Source organism: Oncorhynchus kisutch, linkage group LG6, assembly GCF_002021735.2.
Source record: "Oncorhynchus kisutch isolate 150728-3 linkage group LG6, Okis_V2, whole genome shotgun sequence".
NCBI classification, from domain to species: Eukaryota; Metazoa; Chordata; class Actinopteri; order Salmoniformes; family Salmonidae; genus Oncorhynchus; species Oncorhynchus kisutch.
This window is the reverse complement of record NC_034179.2, coordinates 26,833,173-26,861,035: the sequence shown is the minus strand read 5'-3', so window position 1 is coordinate 26,861,035 and position 27,863 is coordinate 26,833,173. Positions and strand designations below refer to the sequence as shown.

Genomic DNA, 27,863 nt, shown 5'->3' with positions numbered 1-27,863 from the left:
GGATATCTTCTGGGAGGGTTTCATGATAGAACTCTAAGTACATATTTGTAATTGTCATGCCATGTGCCATCACATATAGATTTCACATGTTTGTGCACCATAAATATGGCAACTGCTGTAGAGTACTGTGAACACAGTTTACCTAGCAGATTGTTAGTTTTACCCATCCCACTAAAAGACAATATCTGCTCGGAGAGCATGTTCTCCTGACAATTGTTGAGACTTTAATTGTTAATCCTGTAAGTATGAAACCCAATACCTTTAAAAAATGCTTTAAGGAACGCTCCCACTGGACACACTGGTGGAATCAACGTTGTTTCAGTGTAATTTGTCAATTGTGACGTGGAATCAACAGGGGAAATACATTGGATTTAAAAAAAGTAATTAACCAGTACTGTTTTCATCTAATTTCAACCAGAGTTGTAAGCATTGAAATTATGGTAAAACTTCAATTGAAATACATTGACATAACAACCTGTTTGTCAGGTTAAGACAATCTAATTTCAACATAATCATCAGAACTCTGTATACGTTGAAATTGCGTTGAAAATTCCTCATCCTATATTCAGTGTATTGGGTGGTTGAAATTCTGTTGAATCATATACAAGACAATATCCAAAGATAAAAGTGTGTTATTAATACCATGCATTTGGCATCCTATTTATAGAGTTTAAGGTAACTACTTCTAAACTTCAAAAGATCCAGTCAACCATAGATGAATTAGGGTATATTGTATGTAGCTAGCTTCGTTGAAATTGTGTGCTTTGGGCAAATCAGATGTTAATAGAGCCTACATAAAGCCAACCTCACTCCGAATTTACTTTCACACACAGCTTGTTTAAGAAAAGTTAGAGTTACTTTCAATGTTATTTAGGTAGTCTACTCAAATGAGTATAGAAGCTGATCAATGTCTGAATATTTTCACATGATAGCTCAGCTGAAATTAAAAAGAGCTAAGCAGCGTACATAGAGGTAGGCATCTGGATAGTAGACTTGTTCTCACTGAAGTGCATTACCCCTCATATACCATTAGGAGTCACTGTTCAGGCAGACATCGTTGGGCTGTGGCTTCACTTTTTATCTCAATCTACCTCTTTATTTAGGTTGTTAGCATGACACTGAAACAATGATGTTGATTCAAACAAACATTTTACTATCAACATTGAAACAAGGTCAAATAACATGTCTAATTAAACCTAAAATTCAACCCAATATACACTCAGTGGCCAGTTTCAGAACCATACTCAATCAGTAAATTTTTTTCACAAAAAAAATGGTTATCTCCTGCAGACAGTGAGTCAGGTGGTTATGGCTTGCTATATAATACATTAATTGAATCCAAACATGTTTTACACCCTAGTTCATGAGTTGTCCATAATTCGGTAGTTAATGCTTGGAGTCTTCACAGATTGTGCAACATAAAACACTACCTTTCTTTCCTTACGTTAATTACATTTATGAGAGTATTATTTGTCATTATTAAGCATTTAACAATTGAATTAGAACATTGAACTTAAACCCTTTATGGATCTTGGAGATCTCTGAAAATGCACTGTAAGTGTAACTATGCCACGTAACGCTTCATTACGTTTCGTCATGAAAACAGTTCTCATGGGCACACAAATCCAAAATAATGTAGGCCTATCGCATTGCAAAATCGAATGCTTTTAACCGAACGTTAACCTCTTCTAACTGAAAGAGTCATCTTAAAGGCTTACTGTCATTAACGTATACTTGTTGGATGGATTGGATGCGCATTACTGTCTAGCACTAGGCTAGTTGTCTAGTGATATTGTCGACCATCATCAGCTGATCCAGGAAAAATAATAATATTGGTAGAAAATAATAAAGCTACATAAATGGTCTACTACTTCTGGCCACGGATGGCGCGGAGAACACCAGTACCCGCGCGCACCTGGAAAACAAAGCAATGAGCTCTCTAAACAGCTGACTGACAAAAGCAAACAATGATAAATCAACAAATACATCTAATGCATTGAAATATATCAAGGATGCATGGCAAACAAATGGCAAAAATGAGGAAGTACAAATGAAATTCTATGTGTAAAGGAGCTCAGCTGAGGCCGAAATTCAGCACTACTGAGTGGACCAACCAGCTCTCACAGTCTCTCTCAGAATTAGATGCCCATCCATGTTTCAAAAAAATTATCAAAGTAGTTCCAAACGTCAAATTTCTAAGTGTTTAAGGTTAAGTTTAGGCATTATCTCAGAATTCTTAAGGTTAGGCATTAAACCTAACCATTACAAAAACATATTTCTATTGCTGGATTTGAACATGCAACCAACCTTTGCCTCTGGAATCAGAGGCCGATGCTTACAACCATCCACCATCCACGTCCACGTCCCTAGAAAACCAAAACCTACTTGAAGGTAACAGTGCTCATTGTTGTCCCTACTGGCCGGTTTTCATGCCGTCTCCTGACGTCTCCTGACATGGATGGACGTCGAAAACTGACTTGTATCACGAGTGACCTGCCTGGAGTGGACAGCACTGAAACATAGAAATTTAGCCATGACAGAGTGGTGGGTGTGTTAATTTCATATGGAAGCTTTTATTTTCATATTTTACCACAGTAAAACATATTTTCCAATACATTTTAAACAAATAGGAGAATGGTTAAATTAGCATTATTTAGACACCCCCTCCACCCCCACCCAATGTTGGACTTTTGTTGCATTTAGGGTGTTGTTGCATTTAGGGGTGCTACAGTGGTGTGTATTCATTGATGCCAAGGAAAATAAGGCTTCTCAAAACAATTGACCAACAAAAACAATTTTGTCTCTCTGTGTTTCATAATTTTCCTTCAATTCGCAAGTGGCTGAATGTATCTCACACGAGAAAAAATTAGAGCAAGTGAAACAGCGCCCCTCTGTCTCTTTACGTGTAGACCATCTATCTGATGCTGTCTGGTCCAAACGAGTATGACATTGTTGCCGCCAGTAGCATTGAAGGCAAGGGAAACCAGCGAGCATTTGGCCTCCCTTGATAAAAAAAGTGTGCAAAATTAGCCAATCAGCATTAAGCTAAACTGAGCGAGCTCAACTGTGAATGGTGCACCTGGCGCACCAAAAAAAAAGTGTAAAGGGAACCCAGCTTGGATTTGGCTTCACTCCTATCAAATCCCATTGTAAGCATACGTCATTGACAGAAAAACTTGAATTGTTGCATCTGGTTTTGTTGTTGTCCTCTGCGGGCTAGCTAGCCAGCTGGCAAAAATTGTCCCTTTACTAAATTAGCCATGGATGGAGATAGGGATTTGGACTTGTGGTTTTACTTAATTCTCCGTATTGGCCAACAACGATTCTGATCCAAGCATTAATTCATACATTGTTGTGCCCCTGGCATTAAAGGATGGAAGTTCAATATGTAGCTAGATGTATAAGGCTAATGTTAACTAGCTAACGTTTCCCATGAATGGAAGTTAGGATTTTAGCCAAGTAGCCTAGGACAACAAAAAATAAAAGCGTTTACTGTATGACAGAGTGGTGGACAGTTTTGTCAACATGAAAGAGAGAAGGATGGTATTGGCGTTTCTATATAAGTAGGGTGAGTCAGCATATGTTTTCTACTTGCACAAACATGCACGCACACACACACACAGAAATCAGAACCATGGACAGCCACAACATATTTAGCTTACATTGATTGGACTAAATTGTTTTTGGTATCTTTTAGTTGTCAGTGTATTAGACTAAGCAGAGGTGATTTGATGATGTTGATATGTCAAAGTTGAAATGGTGCTGGAATAGTAGAGGCAGCTCCTGTTTTCTTTGTGACTCGCGGTAACTCTCTGTGGTTCTAAATCAATAGTTGTTTTGTCGTCCGAAAATATTGGAAACATTAACTTGCTTGACCATGCTATAGGTCATGAAACTGTCTGTTACTGTACATGCAATATGCTTTGTGGACTTCACTGGACAGAGGTTGCTATCCGGTTTTGTGAGAGAGAAAAATGTGTGGTTGAATTTTCCCCATTGATTTTACCCGCGCACTGCTACTGGGGAGCTAATGTCTCATTCAGGGGAGCTGTGCCCCACCTGACTCCCCTGTAATTCGCACCCTGGGTGGACCACAAACAGGCAAATAATGGTACAGTACAACAGTTGTGTGCAGAATGCCATCTCAGAATGCACAACTCATCGGTCCTTCTTGCGGATGGGCTATTGCAGCAGACGACCACACCGGGTTACTACTCCTATCAGCTAAAAACAAGAAGAAGCGGCTCCCGTGGGCATGCGATCACCAACCAACATTGGACAATTGAGGAGTGGAAAAACATTGCTTGGTACAATGAATCCCAGTTCCTGTTGCGTCATGCTGATGGCAGAGTCAGGATTTGGCGTAAGCAGCATGAGTTCATGGCCCCATCCTGCCTGGTGTCAACAGTACAGGCTGGTGGCAGTTGTGTAATTGTGTGGGGAATATTTTCCAGGCACACGTTAGGTCCCTTGACACCAATTTAGCAATGTTTGAATACCACACCTTGTAGAATCCATGCCCCAAAGAACTCAGGCTGTTCTGGAGGCAAAGAGGGGTCTGACCCGGTACATGGGTGTACCTAATTAACACCAATGAGTATAGGATGATCAAAATAAGTATAATAATATGTGGAATTTTCAACACAATTTCAATGTATACAGTACATAGTTCTGATGATTATGTTGAAATTAGATTGATGTAACAACCTATTAGTCAAGTTAAGTCCATTTATTTAGGTTGAAGTTTTACTCTAATTTCAATGTATACAATGCTTGTGTGATCGTTTTTAAGACCTCAAATTACTTTTCATTAATAATCTTGTCTAACAATATGTATTACTGGGCAGTGCAAAATCAAATCAAATCAAATATTATTGGTCACATACACATGGTTAGCAGATGTTAAAGCGAGTGTAGGGAAATGCTTGTGCTTCTAGTTCCAACAGTGCAGTAATATCTAACAAATAATCTAACAATTCCCAACAACTACCTAATACACATAAATCTCACAAGTAATCTAACAATTCCCCAACAACTACCTAATACACACAAATCTAAAGGGGTGAATGAGAATATGTACATATAAATATATGGATGAGCGATGGCCGAGCGGCATAGGCAAGGTGCAGTAGATGGTATAAAATACAGTATATACATGTGATATGAGTAATGTAAGATATGTAAACCTTATTAAAGTGGCATTGTTTAAACTGACTCGTGATCCATTTATTAAAGTGTCCAGTGATCGTGTCTCAATGTGGGCAGCAGCCTCTCTGAGTTAGTGATTGCAGTTTAGCAGTCTGATGGCCTTGAAATAGAAGTTGTTTGTCAATCTCTCGGTCCCAGCTTTGATGCACCTGTACTGAACTTGCCTTCTGGATGATAGCGGTGTGAACAGGCAGTGGCTTGGGGGGGTTGTTGTCCTTGATGATCTTTTTGTAGTTCCTGTGACATCGGGTGCTGTAGGTGTCATGGAGGGCAGGTAGTTTGCCCCCGGTGATGCGTTGTGAAGACCGCACCACCCTCTGGAGAGCCTTGCGGTTGAGGGTGGTGCAGTTGCCGTACCAGGCTGTGATACAGCCCAACAGGATGCACTCAATTGTGCATCTGTAAAATTTTCTCTGGGTTTTGGGTGACAAGCCAAATTTCTTCAGCCTCCTGAGGTTGAAGAAGCGCTGTTGGGCCTTCTTCACCACACTGTCTGTGTGGGTGGACCATTTCAGTTTGTCCGTGATGTGTACGCTGAGGAACTTAAAACTTTCCACCTTCTCCACTGCTGACCCTTCGATGTGGATAGAGGGGGGGCTCCCTCTGCTGTTTCCTGAAGGCCACGATCATCTCCTTTGTTTTATTGAAGTTGAGTGAGAGGTTATTTTCCTGACACCACACTCCGAGTGTCTCATCGTTATTGGTGATCAAGCCCACTACTCTTATGTCATCTGCAAACTTGATGATTGAGTTGGAGTTGTGCATGGCCACACAGTCGTGGGTGAACACGGGGTACAGGAGAGGGCTGAGCACACACCCTTATGGGGCCCCAGTGTTGAGGGTCAGTGAAGTGGAGATGTTGTTTCCTACCTTCACCACCTGGGGGCGGCCTGTCAAAAAGTTCAGGACCCAGTTGCACAGGGAGGGGTTGAGACCCAGGGCCTCCAGCTTGATGATGAGCTTGGAGGGTACTATGGTGTTGAATGTTGAGCTGTAGTCAATGAACAGCATTCTTCCATAGGTATTATTTTTGTCCAGATGGGATAGGTGCAGTGCAATGGTGATTGCGTCATCTGTGGACCTGTTGGGGCGGAATGCAAACTGAAGTGGGTCTAGGGTGGCATCTCAAAGCACTTCATGATGACATAAGTGAGTGCTTACGGGCAGTAGTCATTTAGTTCAGTTATCTTTGCCTTCTTGGGTACAGAAACAATGTTAGCCATCTTGAAGCATCTCGTGACAACAGACTGGGATAGGGAGCGATTAAATATGTCTGTAAACACACAAGCCAGCTGGTCTGCGCATGCTCTGAGGACGCGGCTAGGGATGCCATCTGGGCCAGCAGCCTTGCAAGGGTTAACATGTTTAAAAGTTTTTCTCACGTCAGCCACTGAGAAGGAGAGGGGTGGCGCAGACTTTGTTAGCGAGCCGCGACGGTGGCACTGTATTATCCTCAAAGCAGGCAAAGAAGGTGTTTAGTTTGTCTGGAAGCATAACATCAGTATCCGGGACGTGGTTGTATTTTGTTTTTGTAATCAGATTATTTGAAACTGAACCAGCCCTTTCTTGGAAACGTTTCCTTTTAATGAAAAGGTTGGGAGTAATATTCTTTACAAGTGGAACCCCAAGACTATATCAACAAAAATGAGCAATCGCTGTACCATCAATTTAGTAAGTTATTTGGTCTGAAACAAGACTTGTCACCTAAAACACCTCTGTGGCAAAACAGACTCCTGCCAATGATCTTGAATAGCAAAACAATTCAACAGTGGCATCAGAAGTGAATAACGCATTTAGAACATTGTTATATAGATGGGGTGCTTATATAATTTAGAACATTGTTATATAGATGGGGTGCTTATATAATTTAGAACATTGTTATATAGATGGGGTGCTTATATAATTTAGAACATTGTTATATAGATGGGGTGCTTATATAATTTAGAACATTGTTATATAGATGGGGTGCTTATATAATTTAGAACATTGTTATATAGATGGGGTGCTTATATAATTTAGAACATTGTTATATAGATGGGGTGCTTATATAATTTAGAACATTGTTATATAGATGGGGTGCTTATATAATTTAGAACATTGTTATATACAGTGGGGCAAAAAAAATACTTATTTTCCACCATAATTTGCAAATAAATTCATTAAAAATCCTACAATGTGATTTTCTGGATTTTTTTCTCTCATTTTGTCTGTCATAGTTGAAGTGTACCTATGATGAAAATTACAGGCCTCTCTCATCTTTTTAAGTGGGAGAACTTGCACAATTGGTGGCTGACTAAATACTTTTTTTCCCCCACTGTAGATGGGGTGCTTATGTCATTTGAGCTGAAAGTATATATACCAGTTATCTAATAATAGTTTATTTTGTTATTTACAGTTAAGAAACTTTCTCAGAAGCAGTCTTAGAGACATTACTTTTCTACATCTATCAAGTATTGAACAAGTACTCCATAATAACTGTGACTCATATAGATTTATATCCAGAGTGTACTCATTGCTAATGCAACAATGACCAAAACCAGATGTACATAAGTCAAGAGAGCAATGGGAATCTGATTTGAATATTACAATTGATGAGGGCCTATGGTCGGACCTATGCCAAGATAGTGTGTCAGTGACAATCAACTCTAGATACAGACTTATACATTACACTTTCCTCCACCAACTCTATCTGACACCTCAGAGGCTACATAGATATAACCCTGAAATATCAGAAATGTGTTTCAGATGTGGAACAACAGAAGGCATTTTTTTGCATTCTACTTGGCAGTGTACTATATAATTATGGAGGTCCCTTTCCCACTTGACCCTGAAATATGCCTTCTGGGTAACTTTAAATGTGAGTTTGAGGAATAACTTCAATGTCAAATCCACAGAAATCGCAAGAAAATGTGTTGCATTGACATGGAAATCAAATTCCCCTTCTCCAAATTCCAAGATGGCTCTCTGAAATGAATAAGTGTATTCCTATTAAGAAGATGACCTATGCTTTAAGGAATAAATGTAACTACTACTTTGTATGGCAACCCTTCCTGGACTATATGGAAATACTTCCATTGGGGTTGGTGATATGTGCTTGTAGATGTTAATATTGTCTTTCCGTAATGTACTGTTTATATTGCTTTGTATATGTGTTGGTCTCTCTTGTCTTTTGCCTTATTTAGTCATTATTAGTATTATTATTATTATTTTATTTTTTTATAATTTGTCATTGTTTTTAAACAATATATATTTTGGGGGAGGGGTGGGGAGGGCTGAATAAGCTTTTTTTGTAGTACTTACTCTTGCCATGTTGTATTGTTTGGTTGTTCAATAATTGAAAAATAAGATAAAATAATTGTTATTATTTTGTCCAACAACATTGTGTTCTTTTTCGCTATAGGCTGTGTTTGTAGATATCTTGTTTCATTCAGTATATATTTGATTGACATGCTTAGTAATTGTCAGGATGCAGTGATCTTCTGTTGGGGTGAATCAAATGAGATTACATCATAGTGTTTGTCATCCCATACTTGTCATGTTTTTGGTACTCCTCTGTAATAATTGGACGGAAGCCTCTTGTTAGATTGTAAGGTACACATTTACTAATGTAGATAGCATTTGTATCATAAAGGTGAGCAACAGCATACTGTATAAACTACATCTATTTGGTTGTTATAATACCTCAATGGAAAAGTACTTGGTGAGAGTCAAGTTGACACAAAGCTGCGGTTCAGAGGTCTTGTCTCAGGCTCTACAGACTATAATGAGTGCCTGTCAGGGTAACTAAAGTTTTGGCTGTCCTCTCCCTTTACGGGCTGGCTGGGATATCAAAGGCCCCGCTGATAAACAAAATAAACTCCCAGCACTGCTTTCACCCTTTATTGTCCTGCCCGGTTTTAATGTTGGCCAGGTGCAGAGTTAAGCACAAACTCTAGCATTTTTAAGCCGGCATGCAGCGAGCAAAGCATCCACAGAAGCATGCCTGTTGTTGGTATCACTCAGCTACAGTATGACCGTACATCCTCAGTACTGCTGAATAAATCTATTGTTGTTACATTGTATTTGAGGTACAAGGAATGTAGTCCATTGGTTACAGTTCTCGTGTAACATTCCTGTCCTGAACTCCAATGTTTTAGAGTAAAGTATGTCATGTAGGTAGTAAGTACCCTGATATCAGTGCAATATCCATATAGAACTGAGATACTCTATAAACGCTGACACGCTTATACCAGCATATGAGACTCACCTCTGAAGATTTTAATGATACTTGGTGGAAGTGGACTATCACCCCAAAGGAATGCAGAGGGGCCATAAAAATTTAACTTTTGGCTGGGAGTCATGTGACGGATGGGTAATGCTCATTGTTCACGTTTGGCAAGCCCTAGTCTCTCTTGCACATTTTCCGATAATTTTACAGGTACGTTATTGCCTTAATCAGCGTCACTCATTAATGTAGGGCTTTTGAAACAGTAGTTTGAAGACATGTTTATGGAATACGGAACTAGTGAAAATGAGCTATTAGTGTCCTGTAATGTATTGGGGCAAAACTCCCTATAACTGTTCACCCAGGCTTTATATAAGCAGGCTAACACAATCTGTGGAATGCAGACAACCCATGTTTAAACCCAGTCAAGAGTAACATTTATTTTCCTGCCCTAAGGTTATTGGTGAACTTTTGGAATTGATGGCTGCTGCTTTCTATTGTCATAAAATGTGCTATTTTCAATGAGTAATCAATACCACATCTCAAGTAGGATCCTCGGCAACGAGCGGCCTGCTCTGCCAAGGGCAGCGTTATGAGCTCAACATAGGATTGTCTACTATCCAACAGACAGAGACTGCCTGGGTTTGGTTTTCTGCATCTTGTACCCAAGCCTAATGCCTTCCGTCAATGGAATCATGTTTTCACATGGTTTCCCCTGCAGTTGGGCATGCATCTGAAATGTTCATCTCTTGCACACTTTCTCCCTCTCCCATTCTTCCTATCCCCTCTTCTTAGTATCTGTGGAGAGGAACTCTGCTTATCGCGTTGCAGTTTGGTCTAATTTATGTTCCATAATTGCAGGTCTCATAAATACTCAAAGTGAACAAAGCCAAGTAATTCAACCCTGTGTCAACAAACACCAAAAAAACCGACAAATCTCAATCGTCCTGATTTGAAATATAATTTGAAAGAACATAAACTTTTACTTCTTTTGCACACATTGCCTGTGATTTCCATGAATGTTATGAGATAATATGAACACATTTCGTGTATTTTATGCAAGTTCGCATGACTTGCTAGTTGAAATGATAAAGACTCCAATGCAAACAACAGTTCTATTTAAATTTTATAACACTTTTCCTTGTATCCTTCACTGACCAACAGAATAGGTTGCCTCTGGGGAACAGTGACGAAAGCTCTCACCTCAAAGAAGAAAGAGACAATGCTGTCCATCGCACCAAAAGGAGCCAGCAGAATAAACGAATTGATTCAGGTATGGATTCTTTCTTGGAACAACAATTTCATTACATTCAGAGAATGCCTTAAACTTTCATGTTCTAATTTGTTAAATGACTGGACGGATGGGTATACATCAAAGTTTTACCTCCAGGTAAAAGACTCAAGACAGCAGGGATAGAGCAGGCCTGAACCCAGTATACTGTATGGTTCATGGTGGGCAGTGGTATAGTGGAAACTATACGCAGGTATACACCGTAACCCTGTTTCTTTTAAGTGTACATTGCATATATTCACTTCTTAATCCCCACTGATGCGTATCAAAGTAGTGGAGTGGAGTTATAAGCCGTATCAATTAATAAGGCTGATGAAATATATCATAATGTTTAGCTTAAAATGTTGATAAACTATTATTTCTTCACATTTTAAGAGCAGCAAGGAATGTGCACACAGTGGTAGGCCTAAAAGAGAATTCACTAGAACATGTTTTCTAGCCAACCTAATTAATTTAAATTTCCTAAATCATAGATTAAGTACACGTTTAAATGTCACATGATAAGAACAACCATCTATCAAAACGAGTCAATGGCTAGCGAACAGTCTAGTCTACTGACAAGCTAGCTAACTAGCTGTTTAGCTGGCTAGCATACCCACAAACTCATTTGAATCATATTAACCAGCTAGCTAGCATATTTTCTTGTCAAACTGTTAAATTAGTATCCAGCCAGTTTCAAGTTATGTTAAATAACAATATAAGTCTTCTACAAACTTTGAGGGTGGTTTTCTTGAAATAGTTAATCAGGGACTAGTAACCGGAAGGTTGCAAGTTCAATTCCCCGAGCTGACAAGGTACAAATCTGTCGTTCTGCCCCTGAACAGACAGTTAACCCACTGTTCCTAGGCCGTCATTGAAAATAAGAATTTGTTCTTAACTGACTTGCCTAGTAAAATAAATCAAAATAAAGGGAGACCTCCGTTGTAACTAGCTATGCTGTGCTCTATTGGAACAGTTAATACTCAAAGTATACATTGTTTTGAAGCTTAAAATCTCCTCTTTCCAACAGTGTATATAACTTCAAATGTGTTTAGGGGTCAATGTGACTGATTATGATAGAACAAGCCACATATGACTAGCATAATGACTTTGAGCTCCTAGACATTGAAAGAAAGTTGATTTGAAAGCCAAGAGAACAGGAGACTGCATATGAGGAACTGTTTATAAAATATTTATTTCAATGTTCAGTTTTTGGTGTGGCTACTTTGAACAAAGGTAAGACATGCCTCATAATATGAAGTAAAACATCCAGGTTTCAAACAATTAAGGAACAGGACAAATATAGTGATGCTAATGATCGGCCTATCGTCTTCTGGTAGCTTAGATGGAAAGGCTTTCCCAAAATCTTTCTCAATTAAATGTTAACTAGCTATAAAGTAGCCTATGCCTACCTGGCAGAATGATATCCTGATTATTTGCATCAATCCAGTGGACATTGGTTTTGCAAACTCCATCTCATGTGCAATACAGAAACACCACTAACCAACAACAGTGCTAGTGCCTGTGCACTTGAATTAAAGAGTAACTACACTAAAAAAATCTAAATTTCCTGATTTGGACTTAGAATATCCAATTATGTTGCTTTTCTATTTTTTTAAATGGTGAGAGTGAAAACCTGAAAACATTTGGAAAAAATCTGAAACCTATGAATTTCTGACACAGTTGATAGCTTAATTTATGTATTTCAATAGTATACCTACTATACCAAGATGAGTGAGAGACTTTTACAGTGAGGAGGCAACAGCAGTTCTTTACTTTTCTTTCCCGGGTGAGGCTTTTACTAGCAAACAGGAAAATAAGCCACCAAAACCTTTACAATTATTTACAAAAGAAAGTAACAAAGATGGAAGTTGCAACAGGAACATAAACTGGGGATAACTCCCAAAACAGTTGCACTCAAACAACTCCGACCTTAATAATACCCATCCACAACCAGTCCCTTGCCTGGCCTAGACAGAAATTACAAGGCTAAAATAGCCTACCTGGAACCTTCACTATAGACCGTACCATTATTAACCAATCGTCAAGTATCAGTTTCAATATGGACCAAACCATTATTAACCAATCATCAATGAGCATTTAAAAAAAATATATTTAACCTTTATTTAACCAGGTAAGCTAGTTGAGAACAAGTTCCCATTTACAACTGCGACCTGGCCAAGATAAAGCAAAGCAGTGCGACACAAACAACAACACAGAGGTACACATGGAATAAACAAGCGTACAGTCAATAACACAATAGAAAAAAAGAAAGTCTTTATACAGTGTATGCAAATAGCTTGAGGAGGTAAGGCAATAAATAGGCCATAGTAGCTAGGTAATTACAGTTTAGCAAATTAAACTAATTAGGTGAGCAGATGATGATGTGCAAGTAGAAATACTGGTGTGCAAAAGAGCAGAAAAGTAAATAAAAACAATATGGGGATGAGGTAGGTATACTGGGTGGGCTATTTACAGATGGGCTATGTACAGCTGCAGCGATCGGTTAGCTGCTCAGATAGCTGATGTTTAAAGTTAGTGAGGGAAATATAAGTCTCCAGCTTCAGTGATTTTTGCAATTCATTCCAGTCATTGGCAGCAGAGAACTGGAAGGATAGGCGGCCAAAGGAGGTGTTGGCTTTGGGGACGACCAGTGAGATATACCTGCTGGAACACGTGCTACGGGTGGGTGTTGTTATCGTGACCAGTGAGCTTTACCTAGTATAGACTTATAGATGACCTGGAGCCAGTGGGTCTGGCGACGAATATGTAGCATACAGGTCGCAGTGGTGGGTGGTATAAGGGGCTTTGGTGACAAAACGGATGGCACTGTGATAGACTGCATCCAGATTGCTGAGTAGAGTATTGGAAGCTATTTTGTAAATTACATCGCCAAAGTTGAGGATCGGTAGGATAGTCAGTTTTACGAGGGTATGTTTGGCATCGTGAGTGAAGGAGGCTTTGTTGCGAAATAGGAAGCCGATTCTAGATTTAATTTTTGATTGGAGATGTTTAATATGAGTCTGGAAGGAGAGTTTACAGTCTAGCCAAACACCTAGGTATTTGTAGTTGTCCACATATTCTAAGTCAGAACCGTCCAGAGTAGTGATGCTAGTCGGGCGGGAGGATGCGGGCAGCGAAAAGGTTGAAAAGCATGTGTTTGGTTTTACTAGCATTTAAGAGCAGTTGGAGGCCACGGAAGGAGTGTAGTATGGCGTTGAAGCTTGTTTGGAGGTTAGTTAGCACAGTGTCCAAAGAAGAGCCAGATGTATACAGAATGGTGTCGTCTGCGTAGAGGTGGATCAGGGAATCACTCGTAGCAAGAGCAACATCGTTGATATATGCAGAGAAAAGAGTTGGCCTGAGAATTGAACCCTGTGGTACCCCAATAGAGACTGCCAGAGATCCGGACAACAGGCTCTCCGATTTGACACACTGAACTCTGTTTGCGAAGTAGTTGGTGAACCAGGCGAGGCAGTCATTTGAGAAACCAAGGCTGTTGAGTCTTGCCGATAAGGATGATGTGATTGACAGAGTCGAAAGCCTTGGCCCCGAAAGCATGTTGAAAGCATGTTCAAATACAGGCATGAATTAACAATAAACATATTCTGACAATAATCAATATATTCCTAAATATATTCACACTTCAGTCAATGGTGTAGGACCCTGCATAAAGCAGGGTAACATTTGTCCTCCCTTCGAATTCAACCACATTACAGATCTCAGTAACACAGGATAAGTAGCGCTCCTGAACACAGCTGTGTTTGACACACCTCCTGATGCAGCAGGAACAAAGGATTCACCTCTTCATTCAACGAGGATTACCGGTATGTTTGCAAACCATTTTTTACCTTTAACCTAGCGATTACATCACCAATACATGTGCACTTGAAGCATACTAAGACTGAGTAACACAGCACTACAAACAAATGGTTGGCGCATCCAAAACCAAATTAATGTTGGTGTGAACTCTAACATGCATTTCTCTCTCATTACAGGCGAACATCGGCAGTACTGAAGGACATGGCTAAACACATATTACATTCAATAAATTAATGTGCATTCTCATAAACCCTTAAAGTGTTTCAAATGTCTGGTTACTTATATAAGGCATGTCTTTAGGTTGTGAAAGAGATTATTTGGACGATCATCACAATTGGGTTTATCATTTTAGGTCATTCAGAGTTCATGTCACTGTTTCTCCTGTTTAAAAAATTACACAGGGCGCCTTTCCTTCACTGGGCGGGCCATTTAGTTGCATTTACAGAGGCTGGATCTATGCACTTTGGGAGGGAGACGCTGTTCCCCACTTCTATGTTGTTGGTATAAAACCAGAATATAAGTAATTACATTTTTGCGGCTGTTCTCCTGATTTCTTGGTTTGAAAGGAGCGAGCACTGGATTTTTGATGTGGTATTCAGTTCAAAGCCTGACATGCATTGCATTGGAACATTTACAATGCAGTAATTTGTTTGGGCGCTCTGTCATTAGAGGGTTTAAGTCTCTCTCTCTCGCTCTCTCTTTCCATTGTGGGCTACTGCTGCTGCTTAGATATCAGTTGAAGTGAGTCTACATATTTCAGCTTCACACAATAAGGTTGGTATGATCCTGCCAGAATCAGGATCTGGTGAGGCATTGTTCCTTTCCTCAGATTACCTCCAGTCAGGGGAGGCTGAGGAGATGATTGACATGTGTTTTGGACGCTGCTGCTTTCTGCTCTGAGGATGTATTTACATGTAAATATGGTGCAGGTCCAGTGTTTTCATTGGAGAGGTACTGTAGGGAAGAAGTGGTGCTGTGATCCCAGCTGGAGAGCTGCTCTTTTGGCTTAAAGGAAAGATTCACCCATTTTGAATGTTACTGTATTTTTTTTCTTATCTCTGAGATAAAATATGCATATAAGAGATGCACAAAAACTACACTGAACAAAAATATAAATGCAACATGTAAAGGTCCCATGTTTCATGAGCTGAAATAAAAGAATCCCACAAATGTTCCATAGGCACCAAAAGCTTATTTCTCTCAAATTGTGTGCACAAATTTGTTTACATTACTGATAGTATGGCATATCAAGAAGCTGATTAAACAGCATGATCATTACACCGGTGCACCACTTTAAAATGTGCAGTTTTGTCACACAACACAATGCCACGGATGTCGCAAGTTTTGAGGGAGCATGCAATTGGCATGCTGACTGCAGGAATGTCCACCAGAGCTGTTTCCAGATAACTTACCATAAGCTGCCTCCAATGTTGTTTTAGAGAATTTGGCAGTACGTCCAACTGGCCTCGGCCACGTGTAACCACACCAGCCTAGGCCCTCCACATCCAGCTTCTTCACCTGTGGGATCATATATCTTTGACATTCTTGCATGCTGCGATTATATTTTTGTTCAGTGTCTATATAACATAAAAATGGGTGAATCTTTCCTTTAATGCTGAGGATCTCCCCTGATGGTCACTGATGAGGTGTCAGTCACCAAGAACAATTAGGGAATAGGATATTAGGAGTTAGAAAGTAGTATGTTAGATTGGTGCCAGGAAAGGTTTCCACTGGTGATAAAGAGTAAAGAGTATTGCAAGAGAGGTGTTGGCAGAGCCCAGAAATTACCGGGTCTTTGGCTGCCTCAGAAATGCCTGCCTTGTTTTGAACTACACGCATTCCCAAGATCAGCATTGAAGAGTGACTCCCCTACAAACATCCAAAGAAAAAGTATTGGAAAGGGAACAGGTACTATATGGAAGGAAAGGCCTCTCCAAAAGAGCCCCCAAACGAATGTGACAAGAATAGGCAATATGGAGGGCAACAGCAACTGCAAATGTATATTTGAAAATACACTAGACGGTTCGTGTATGATCACACTGCTCAGGCTTAGGGCACTTCCGCCTGCCTTAGAACCAGACGATACGCTTGTGTGGTGAACAAACCTTCTGTGACACCTTATCTGTTTTGATCTCTACCACCTTGGGTTTAGGAGACAATGCAGGAGGAAGGGAGGGAACCTACTCCTTCTGTACTTCCTCCCTGGGGAGATTTAACAATGTATTGAGGGTGGCGTTAATCTTTACAAGCACAAAATGATTGTGAATTTTCATCTGTCAAAGAGTACGGGGTCAGTGTTGTAACCGGTAGAAGTGGGATCGCTGTGAGACATGCCCTGACACAGACGACTGCTGCTGTTGAAAGGAAGAGCTTTATGTTCACCTGTCATGAAGTTCCTCCTCCTTATCACCTACATGTGTCACTGAATTTATTCACAGAGATGTGTTCACACCGCAAAACCCATCTGTCTTTGCTTCACACTCGAATCTAATCCAGTTGAACAGAATTTTTATTCCAAGGTATTTATTCATTCTTTCTGGAGTGTAGAGTTTGTGGTTGCATTGGAAATGGATTGTGAGAGTGAGTCATGAAAGCCTTGTCCTTGTATGCTCTGTGTGCCATAGTGTAAACTGGAACACTCAGCATGGGGACTATCAGAATGACATATGTATACATACATATGTGAGTCTTCAGAGTTTGTTAGCCCTACATATGCTTCGTACACCGGATATGCCTCTTCTCTGTCTCACCGCAAAATGGATTTGTCAGTTTTATAGGGAATATCTTTAAACACGGACAGGTACAGAGTTTCATGGATCTAAGGGGAAAGACTGCAGCCTTACTAAATCAGAGGCTTATTATGTCAAATAATTCTTTGTCTGTTTTGGTGCAGTCATAGTTCTACTGTTATATGGAAGAATGGTACCGGAGGGGATGGCTGCCGTTTTACGGGCTCTTTAACCAATTGTGCTATTTTGTGTGTTTTTTCACATTGTGTCTCATTTATTTTGTACATAATGTTGACGCTACCGTCTCTTATGACCGAAAAGAGCTTCTGGATATCAGAACAGAGATTACTCACCTCGAACTGGACTATTTTTTTTATTTTTATGAGATGGACACAAAGGATACAATGTTGCTCTCAGACAAGACCCAAATCCTTTTCATTAGCATGAAGAAAATAATGAAATACAGGGGGCGGAGATCAGGGTGCCTTGTGAGAATTTGTCAGTGAGTGTGTAACCCGCCTCTAGTGTCCATTCTATTAGCCAACGTGCAATCACTGGATGAGCTCAGTTCAAGACTATCCTACCAACGAGACATTAAAAACTGTAGTATCTTATGTTTCACCGAGTCGTGGCTGAACGACGACATGGATAATATACATTTGCTTGGTTTTCCGTGCATCGGCAGGACAGAACAGCTACGTCTGGTAAAACGAGGGGTGGAGGTGTGTGTCTGTTTGTCAATAACAGCTGGTGCGCTTTATTTAACTAGGGAATTCAGTTAAGAACAAATTCTTATTTACAATGACAGCTTACCCTGGCCAAACCCAAACCTGGACGAAGCTGGGCCAATTGTGGGCCGCCCTATGGGACTCCCATTCATGGCCGGTTGTGATACAGCCTGGAATCGAACCAGGATCTGTAGTGACGCCTCTAGCATTGAGATGCAGTGCCTTAGACTGCTGAACCACTCAGGGGCCCTATTAAGGTAGTCTCGAGGTATTGCTCACCTGAGATAGTGTGGTCTACAGCTTATCATGAGGTACTCTATCTCCCAAAAGAGTTTTCATCTATATTTTTCATAGCCTTCTATTTACCACAACAAACTGACTCTGGCACTAAGACCGCACTCAACGAGCTGTATAAGGCCATAAGCAAACAACAAAATGTTCATCCAGAAGTGGCACTCATAGTGGCCGGGGACTTCAATGCAGGCAAACTTAAATCTGTTTTACCTCATTTCTACCAGCATGTCACATGTGCAACCAAAGGAGAAAAAAATCTAGACCACCTTTAATCGACACATAAAGACACGTCCAAAGCTCTCTCTCGCCCTCTATTTTTTTTAAATTGACCATAATTCTATCCTCCTGATTCCTCCTTACAAGTAAAATCTAAAGCAGGAAGTATCAGTGACTCTCTCAATACGGAAGTGTTCAGATGACGCGGATGAAACGCTACAGGACTGTTTTGCTAGCACAGATGAGAATATGTTCCGGGATTCATCCAATGGCATTGAGGAGCATACCACCTCAGTCACCGGCTTCATCAATAAGTGCATCAAACAGGCAAAGCGTCTGTTCAGGACTAAGATTGAATCCTACTACACCGGCTTTGATGCTCATCGGATGTGGCAGGGCTTGCAAACCCAGCTGCGAGCTGCCCAGTGACGCAGGCCTACCAGACGGGTTAAATGCCTTTATGCTCGCTTTGAGGCAAGCAATACTGAATCATGCACAAGAGCACCAGCTGTTCTGGAAGACTGTGTGATCACGCTCTCCGTAGCTGATGTGAGCAAGACCTTTAAAGAGGTCAACATTCACAAGGCTGCGGGGCCAGACGGATTACCAGGACGTGTACTCAGAGCATGGGTGGACCAACTGGCAAGTGTCTGACATTTTCAACCTCTCCCTGACCGAGTCTGTAATACCTACATGTTTCAAGCAGACCACCACAGTCCCTGTGCCCAAGAAAGTGAATGTAACCTGTCTAAATGACTACCGCCCCATAGCCCTCACATTGGTAGCCATGAAGTGCTTTGAAAGGTTGGTCATGGCTCAAATCAACACCATCTTCGCGGAAACCCTAGACCCACTCCAATTCGCATACTGCCCCAACAGATCCACAGATGATGCAATCTCAATTGCACTCCACACTGGCCTTTTCCACCTGGACAAAAGGAGCACCTATGTGAGAATGCTGTTCATTGACCACAGCTCAGCATTCAACACCATAGTGCCCACAAAGCTCAACATTAAGCTAAGGACCCTGGGACTAAACACCTCCCTCTGCAACTGGATTCTGGTCTTCCTGACGGGCTGCCCCCAGGTGGTAATGGTAGGCAACAACACATCTGCCACACTGATCCTCAACACGGGGGCCCTTCAGGGGTGCGTGCTTAGTCCCCTCCTTTCTCCCTTTTCACCCACTACTGTGTAATCAAGCACAACTCCAAAATCATCATTAAGTTAGCTGACGACACAACAGTGGTAGGCCTGACAATGATGAGACAGCCTATAGGGAGGTCAGAGACTGACAACAGCCTCTCCCTCAACCTGAGCAAGACAAAGGAGATGATCGTGGACTACATGAAAATGAAGGCCGAACACGCCCCCATTCACATCGACTGGGCTGTAGTGGAGCGGGTTGAGAGTTTTAAGTTCCTTGGTGTCCACATCACCAACAAACTATCATGGTCCAAAAACACCAACAAAGTCGTGAAGAGGGCACGCCTTTTCCCCCTCAGGAGACTGAAAAGATTTGGCATGGATGCCCAGATCCTCTTAATCCTCATAGCATCCTGACCTGTTGCATCACCGCCTGGTATGGCAATTGCTCGGCATCCGACCATAATGCGCTACAGGGGGTAGTGCATGCAGCCCAGTACATCACTGGGGTCAAGCTTCCTGCCATCCAAGACCTATATTTTATTTATTTTATTGAACCTTCATTTAACTAGGCAAGCCAGTTAAGAACAAATTCTTATTTACAATGACGGCCTACCCCGGGCGACGCTGGGCCTATTGTGCGCAGACCTATGAGACTTCCAATCATGGCCGGATGTGATGCAGCCTGGAGTACACTAGGCGGTGTCAGATATAGGCCCAAAAGTCATAGACTGTTGGCTCTGTTACCGCACGTCAAGCAGTACCGGAGCACTAAGTCTAGGTCCAAAAGGCTCCTTAACAGCTTCTACTCCCAAGCCATAAGACTGCTGCACATACAATATATCATGTGCGGAGTACATATCGTACCTCACAAATCCACAAAGGTCAATTACAAAGACATATCTTTAAAAGTATTCAAGGAACTAAGGCAGTGTCATTTCAATACTGCTTGTTAATGGGTCGCAACTGATCCGGCCTCCTACTGTGAGACTTGTTCAAATTGCAACAATGAAGCTGCTGGCTAACTTCACTCTTTTTAAATCAAATTAGCCAGAGAGACGACAGATTGGCCAATTGGCTCATCTTCTTGTTACCCCCACCCATCCTCTCTCTGCTTGTGTTAGGTTCCCCTGGGCCACTCCTCTTCTCAGACAGCATAACATGACAAGGCCTTTGGCAGGACTGGGAGCACCAGCTCACTGGATTATATAATGATGTTTTTCCCCTTCAAGTAGAGCAGGAGAGAGGAGAGCACATTTTCAGATGTGACCATTGGCTTACTCATTTTCTAGAATAACAGCTGTTTGTTTTTATAATTCAATTTGATTTAAACATTTCTTGTCCATTACTTTTAAAGACCAAGCAGCCCCGGTCTAAAGGTCTTTCCAAATTAGCTAAAAAGACAAATGATGTTATCGAACAAGCTGAGTATGGTTGAATTAGCAAATGGATATGTGAGTTTACCTCGACATTACAAGCTTATTCAATTAAGGCTGAGCTTTAAAGCAAATAGCGACATTCTCAGGCTTAAGGAATGCATGTTAACAATTTCCCCCACCTGCTTCTTGGCAGGTCTGTCCTTTTATTTTGATTAAAAGAAAAAAAGACCATGTATTATAATCCCCTGCCATGAATCACAGACTGCGCTCAGGGGTTAGAGCTGCACTGTGCAGGACCGATGCAGTATGAGGTTACACAAAGCAGATCCTGTTCCATTTGGACAACTGGTGAGGGCTTCTTGACAGTCAGATATTTTAGGTTTGCGTTGTGCCTTTTTTATTAGATTTTTGGGGGGAATAGGCATGTTGCCATGTGGTAGTACATGTATGTACTTTCAGTTAGTACAGAAGAAACAAAGCAGAAATATTTTCTCAAAGTTCTAGCCAATGCAAGAGATTAAGTATCCTTGTTTTTAATCAGGCTATTTTGCAGAAGTGGCTTTGAGCAGGAATGAACACTCCCAACCCAAAGTGTTTGACACACTGAGTGTTTTCACACATTGACTCCCTCTATGTTCTCCGTTTGATCGCCATAATATCTGGATTCTGTTCCCTCACTGCTAGATTTCAATTCACTAATGACAAAGTGATTGAATGACAGAGAGACTGGTATGTATCTATAATTGAATGTATTGCAATTTGTTTGTTTAACACATGCTAACAAACATCATAGCTAAGTATGCTTTCGGCAGTATGACTTGATGTCTGACATGTGCCAGACTGTGCACAGTGCTATGTAGAACAGTGTTTGTCACATGTATCCAAAATAACAGAGGTTACCCCAGTGCAAATGTTTTGTATTGATTCCAAATGGTAGACCGACCGAGGGACCATCTGTAATCTTTTGACTGTTAACAGTTAACACTAAAGTGTGGGATACAACAGAGTCCTCAGCTGTTGAGCCATGACTGGATGTGTTAATGATGGAAGTATATCAGCTGGCCCTGGGAGAGGACTTAAAAGAGCCCTCTGCACTATCAAGCCAAAGGAGCTGGTACTGAAGCATTTGCCAAAATAATAATTTCTCTTTCATGTCAGATGCACTTTGCCTTCATAAATATGCAGTTTGCCTTTGCAAGCCATTTCACAGCAGATGTGTTTTTGTAGTACGTGTTGTGAAAATGTGTTTTCAATGTCGGTCCTCTTTGATGCTAATTTGTTCCATTCATTAAAGCATTGTACCACTTTTTTTTGTCACAATCTGTTTATAGATGGAATATGGGGGATTATTTTCAGAAATCAATTATCATGAGTGTACGGCTGTTAGAGCTGTGTCACACTGGGGACAGCCTTGTTCTCTCTTGTTGTTGTTCTGTTCCCCTGCCTCTCCATAAAACATTTACCAGTATTTATTAACCATATCCCCAACCATTAAATTCCTGGTGCACCTCTGGAGGCTGTGCTGAGCCATGTGCCTAAGTGGGGACACCTCTTGTAAAAACAGCTGAGTGTGCATTGTGTGTGTGTGTGTGTGTGTGTGTGTGTGTGTGTGTGTGTGTGTGTGTGTGTGTGTGTGTGTGTGTGTGTGTGTGTGTGTGTGTGTGTGTGTGTGTGTGTGTGTGTGTGTGTGTGTGTGTGTGTGTAATGGAGCTCATCTGGGCCAGGACCTGGGTGGGAGGAGGACTTGACCTTGCTAGTTGGAATGAGTGGTTAGAGCATTGGGCCAGTAACCGAAAGGTCACTGGTTTGAAAACAGGAGCCGACAAGGTGAAAACTCTGTTAATGTACCCTTGAGCAAGGCATTTAACCCTAATTTGCTTAAGGGGTGCAGTGCTACTATGGCTGACCCTGTATAAATCTATATGTGTATGTGACAATAATATATATATATATATATATATATATATATATATATATATATATATATATATATATATATATACAGTGGGGCAAAAAAAGTATTTAGACAGCCACCAATTGTGCAAGTTCTCCCACTTAAAAAGATGAGAGAGGCCTGTAATTTTGATCATAGGTACACTTCAACTATGACAGACAAAATGAGAAGATTTTTAATGAATTTATTTACAAATTATGGTGGAAAATAAGTATTTGGTCAATAACAAAAGTTTATCTCAATACTTTGTTATATACCCTCTGTTGGCAATGACAGAGGTCAAATGTTTTCTGTAAGTCTTCACAAGGTTTTTACACACTGTTGCTGGTATTTTGGCCCATTCCTCCATGCAGATCTCCTCTAGAGCAGTGATGTTTTGGGGCTGTTGCTGGGCAACATGGACTTTCAACTCTCTTGTGTGGAGCCCCAGATCGAGGGAGATTATCAGTGGTCTTGTATGTCTTCCATTTCCTAATAATTGCTCCCACAGTCGATTTCTTCAAACCAAGCTGCTTACCTATTGCAGATTCAGTCTTTCCAGCCTGGTGCAGGTCTACAATTTTGTTTCTGGTGTCCTTTGACAGCTCTTTGGTCTTAGCCATAGTGGAGTTTGGAGTGTGACTGTTTGAGGTTGTGGACAGGTGTCTTTTATACTGATAACAAGTTCAAACAGGTGCCATTAATACAGGTAATGAGTGGAGGACAGAGGAGCCTCTTAAAGAAGAAGTTACAGGTCTGTGAGAGCCAGAAATCTTGCTTGTTTGTAGGTGACCAAATACTTATTTTCCACCATAATTTGCAAATAAATTAATTAAAAATCCTACAATGTGATTTTCTGGATTTTTTTTCTCATTTTGTCTGTCATAGTTGAAGTGTACATATGATGAAAATTACAGGCCTCTCTCATCTTTTTAAGTGGGAGAACTTGCACAATTGGTGGCTGACTAAATAAATTTTTGCCCCACTGTATATATATATATATATATATATATATATATATATATATATTTTGTCATCATGTTCTTATTTTCACTCAACAAGACTATGCTTGTTGCTGGGGAAAATGTATGATGGAGAAATGACCACGGTTTCCCCATCAACATGTACCTCTCGTCTATTGTCAAGGCAGGCAGGGTGTGTCCAAGGCTGTGGACATGCTGCCCTTTGGTGCCAACATTTTGTGACTGACAACCTGAACATAAAACATACTTATGGCTGCAGAGTAGAAGGGCTTATACATTACCGTAACTATCTATCTACTGGTAACAAAGCTGTCCATGTTGACTGATACAGTACGGCCATGAGCGTAAGCAGACACACTTGGGATGGAAGGGAGAGTGTGTTTAAATGTTTGTTATATCTGTACAAATCTCTTGTCAAACTGGATTTGTTCAAGGCGCAATGTCATCATAACTATCTTAGACAAGTGTTTATTCGGTTAAGTCAGAAATGGAGACTTCAATGATTCTGTCTCACTCTCCAACCACTGCATGTTTCATCCAAACAGAGCAAAGGAGTGTTAACTCATATATTATACACACATTACAATGTGTAAATACACAGAATTCCTCAGTGGAAAGATCAATAATTTTGTTATTTTTAACATATGGACATGGATGCTTTGGTAATTATATAAAAATACAAAGTACAAATAAGTCTTATTCTTTTCTAATCTTTTGAATCTTATATCTGATTGATGATTAAGCGACATGGGGTTTGTTTTCCAAACTATCTGTATGCAGAGAGTTTGCTGAAGGCATTTTGATCTATTACAGATGAGAGATCTTAATTTGAGCCAGATTGCTACAGCAGAAAAATTATCCTGCAGCAACAGGAAATGTGAAATATTATGTGTATTATAATGAATTGACATTTTTCTTAGGGGTTGATACATTTTGCGTTAGGGCAAATCAAGTATGACATTTTAAAGTGAAAATGACAAACTTAAGAAGAGTGATCAAATTTAAGATCCTACATCTAGCTTTCAATTCTTCTTTCCGGTAAAACAGTCTGTTCCTAGACGTCTGCCAATGAAAACAAAGTGAAAAGTGTTGTTATCACTTATCCAACCGATTAGTAAGTTGTTTAATGAGTAACGCTCCCTTTGGCTGTTTTCTGGCTATGACAGATTCCAAGATTCTCTGCTAGGGTTTTAGACAGATTGATTAGTGAGTGGGTGTTGTTGTAGGTGGACAGTTTCCTTTAATATGAGGAGCACTTCTATCTTGTTTATACAATATAGTTCCTGCATGTAAAGTCTTTCACATTTTAGCACAGTTGGTCCTGTATGCACATTGACAAAACGAAGGAAGATCCAGTGAATTGGAATGTTTTGGAGTCTGTTTCATGTGCTCTCAGACTCATCTTTCCATCTTCAATGTAAAGTTGTTCACCATTCAGATCCATAGTTAGCCATGCAATACATGTTTACTTTGCACATCAAAGAAACTATTTAACTCATTTGAAATGAAAGTCATCTGGAATAAATACAACATTTAATCTAGCGTCTTAAGCAAATTGTTCTTCTTACTTTTGATCTCTTATGTTTTGAGAAAAATATATATGTTGCGTGAGAAGACAACCAGAAAACATTAAGAAACAATGGTAATTAAAACAGCAAAATGATGACATTTATTGAGAAAACAACTTCTAAGCCAATTCAAACAGACATACAAAAGTGCATATCACAGGTCTTACAGTGTGATTGACAGTCGTCTTACGTATTTTCACTTTTTTTGCAGTACAGATGTTGTTTATTGAGTGGAACAAGGATGTTAGGATATTATTTTCCAATTGTATAATTGTAGCGCTTTGGATGGGTCCATTCATGCAATTCAACTCAAATAAATGACATGTGCTGTGCACTCATTACAGGGAATTTTACTTTCAATGTCCATCCCAGACTCTGACTCGGGTCCAGTAATATCCAAGTCTTGTTGTTTTTGGAGTCCTGACATTAATTACATTGTGCTCAGCAAGTCCCATGCTTGCAGTACCTGGCAGAAAGCTGTGGTTAAGGAAGTTGTTTTCAGGAAACCCTAACACACTTTATACAAAGAAATGGGTCCAAATAGAGCACAGAGCACAGCAGTGGGCACAGCACCACACCATCTCTCACGGATAACAAGTGTTTCAGCTCAGGGCCCTCATGGCTTTCATGGACACAGTGATTGGGATTTTTTAACATCTCTGAAATAAATATTTATGTAACTTTTGGAATGTGAGATTTCCCCAGTTTTGCTTTCTTAAAAGTTGTTCTTATGACTCATGCAACACACAATGCTCTTAGCTTCTTTTCATTCCATGTCAACATTTGGGAGAGAAGCTTCTCAAGCAATGGTCAACTCAAACTCTCTGTTTGTGTTGTTTGACATAGCCAAAGCTACTGCAACATACAGCAGTATAAACAATGAAAACGACCTTCAGAGACATTTTCCTCAAATCAGTAAAATTCCTGAGTCTTTAAATGATAATTACTCCCAGACCACCTCCTGCTCTAGACTTTTCACAAAGGGTTTGGCATTTCAGATGTTTCACTCTTAATGTGTTCCAGATTTTATATCACTTATTAAAGAGAAACATTTTAAAGTGGGAATTACAAACTTTTGTGCATTCACAAAATGTGCAAAATGAGAAAATCTGTATATGTCCCGAGACATTATCCTGATACATCTACAAGGGTTAGACATACTGTGTGTCCTCTCAAAACTAAGCCCTCTAATTTCATGAACTGACTATTTTAAAATCATATTTGTTGAGTTTATTGAATTCAGGTCAATAGTGTGCTGATTATTTTCATAGCATTTGGGTTCAGCTTGTGTTAGCCACAAACATCCTCAAACTAACTCCAATCATTTACTCCACATGCTTCTGCACTATTATATGACTCATGGGTTATCTGTAATTCTGCAATCCAGACTAGGGGAAAGATGAGATGGAAAACCGTAAATACATAGCTTTGAGAACTGATCAGAAGTGGCATACATCTTGTGCCAGGGGTGGAGTGCTTTAAGCTGTAATGTCCTGCATCTGCATCCCCCTATTCTTGTTTGACTCTCTTTATCTGTATGTTCTCTCTCTTTCACATGGATGGAATCACATCAGAATCACATGGAAACAAACGAAAAGAAAGGAAAAAAGGTACAGTAACAGAAAGACATTCCTACATCTATCCTTAAAGGAAAGGTTCACTCATTTTGAATGTTATATTGCTTTTTGTGTATCTCTGGGTGATGTTCTATCCATTCACTGTGTCATTTCATGTTTTCATGTGTATCTGAGTTATTGGCTTTCAAGCAGGCAGAAATCCGGCCAGTATGATGTAGCACTGTGATATAGTCAATCTCAATACACTGGAAGTTAAAACCTGTTTGGGCTAGGGGGCAACATTTTCACTTTTGGATGAAAAGCGTGCCCAGAGTAAACTGCCTCCTACTCAGTCCCAGATGCTAATATATGCATATTATTAGTAGTATTGGATAGAATGCACTGACATTTCTAAAACTGTTTGAATGATGTATGTGAGTATAACAGAACTCATATGGCAGGCAAAAACCTGAGAAAAAATTCAAACAGGAAGTGGGAAATCTGAGGCTTGTAGTTTTTCAACTCATCCCGTATTGAAGATACAGTGGGATATTGGTAATCTTGCATTTCCGAAGCGCGGTCATGAGAAAGTTACCTCTCGTTCCATTGCTTTTCTACAGACAATGGAATTCTCCGGTTGGGACATTATTGAACATTTATGATAAAAAACATCCCAAAGATTGATTCTATACATCGTTTGATATGTTTCTACGACCAGTAATATAACTTTTGGGAATTTTCGTCCCAACATTTCCTCTGGAATTGCCCGCTCCTCGTGAGTTTCAATTTGTTTACTAAACGCGCAAACAAAAGGAGGTGTTTGGACA

At 40.2% G+C, this 27,863-nt stretch overlaps 1 protein-coding gene across 3 annotated transcripts in view; it reads left to right on the top strand.

Annotated features, from left to right (window-relative positions):
* Positions 1-27,863, top strand: part of LOC109892093 (ectodysplasin-A) — a 67,534-nt gene that overhangs the window by 33,682 nt on the left and 5,989 nt on the right. For all 3 annotated transcript variants that reach the window (XM_020484514.2, XM_020484513.2, XM_020484512.2), the window contains exons 2-3: positions 10,577-10,685; positions 27,055-27,090. In XM_020484514.2, the coding sequence (XP_020340103.1) occupies positions 10,577-10,685; positions 27,055-27,090 (145 nt within the window). The remainder of the gene's footprint in view (positions 1-10,576; positions 10,686-27,054; positions 27,091-27,863) is intronic.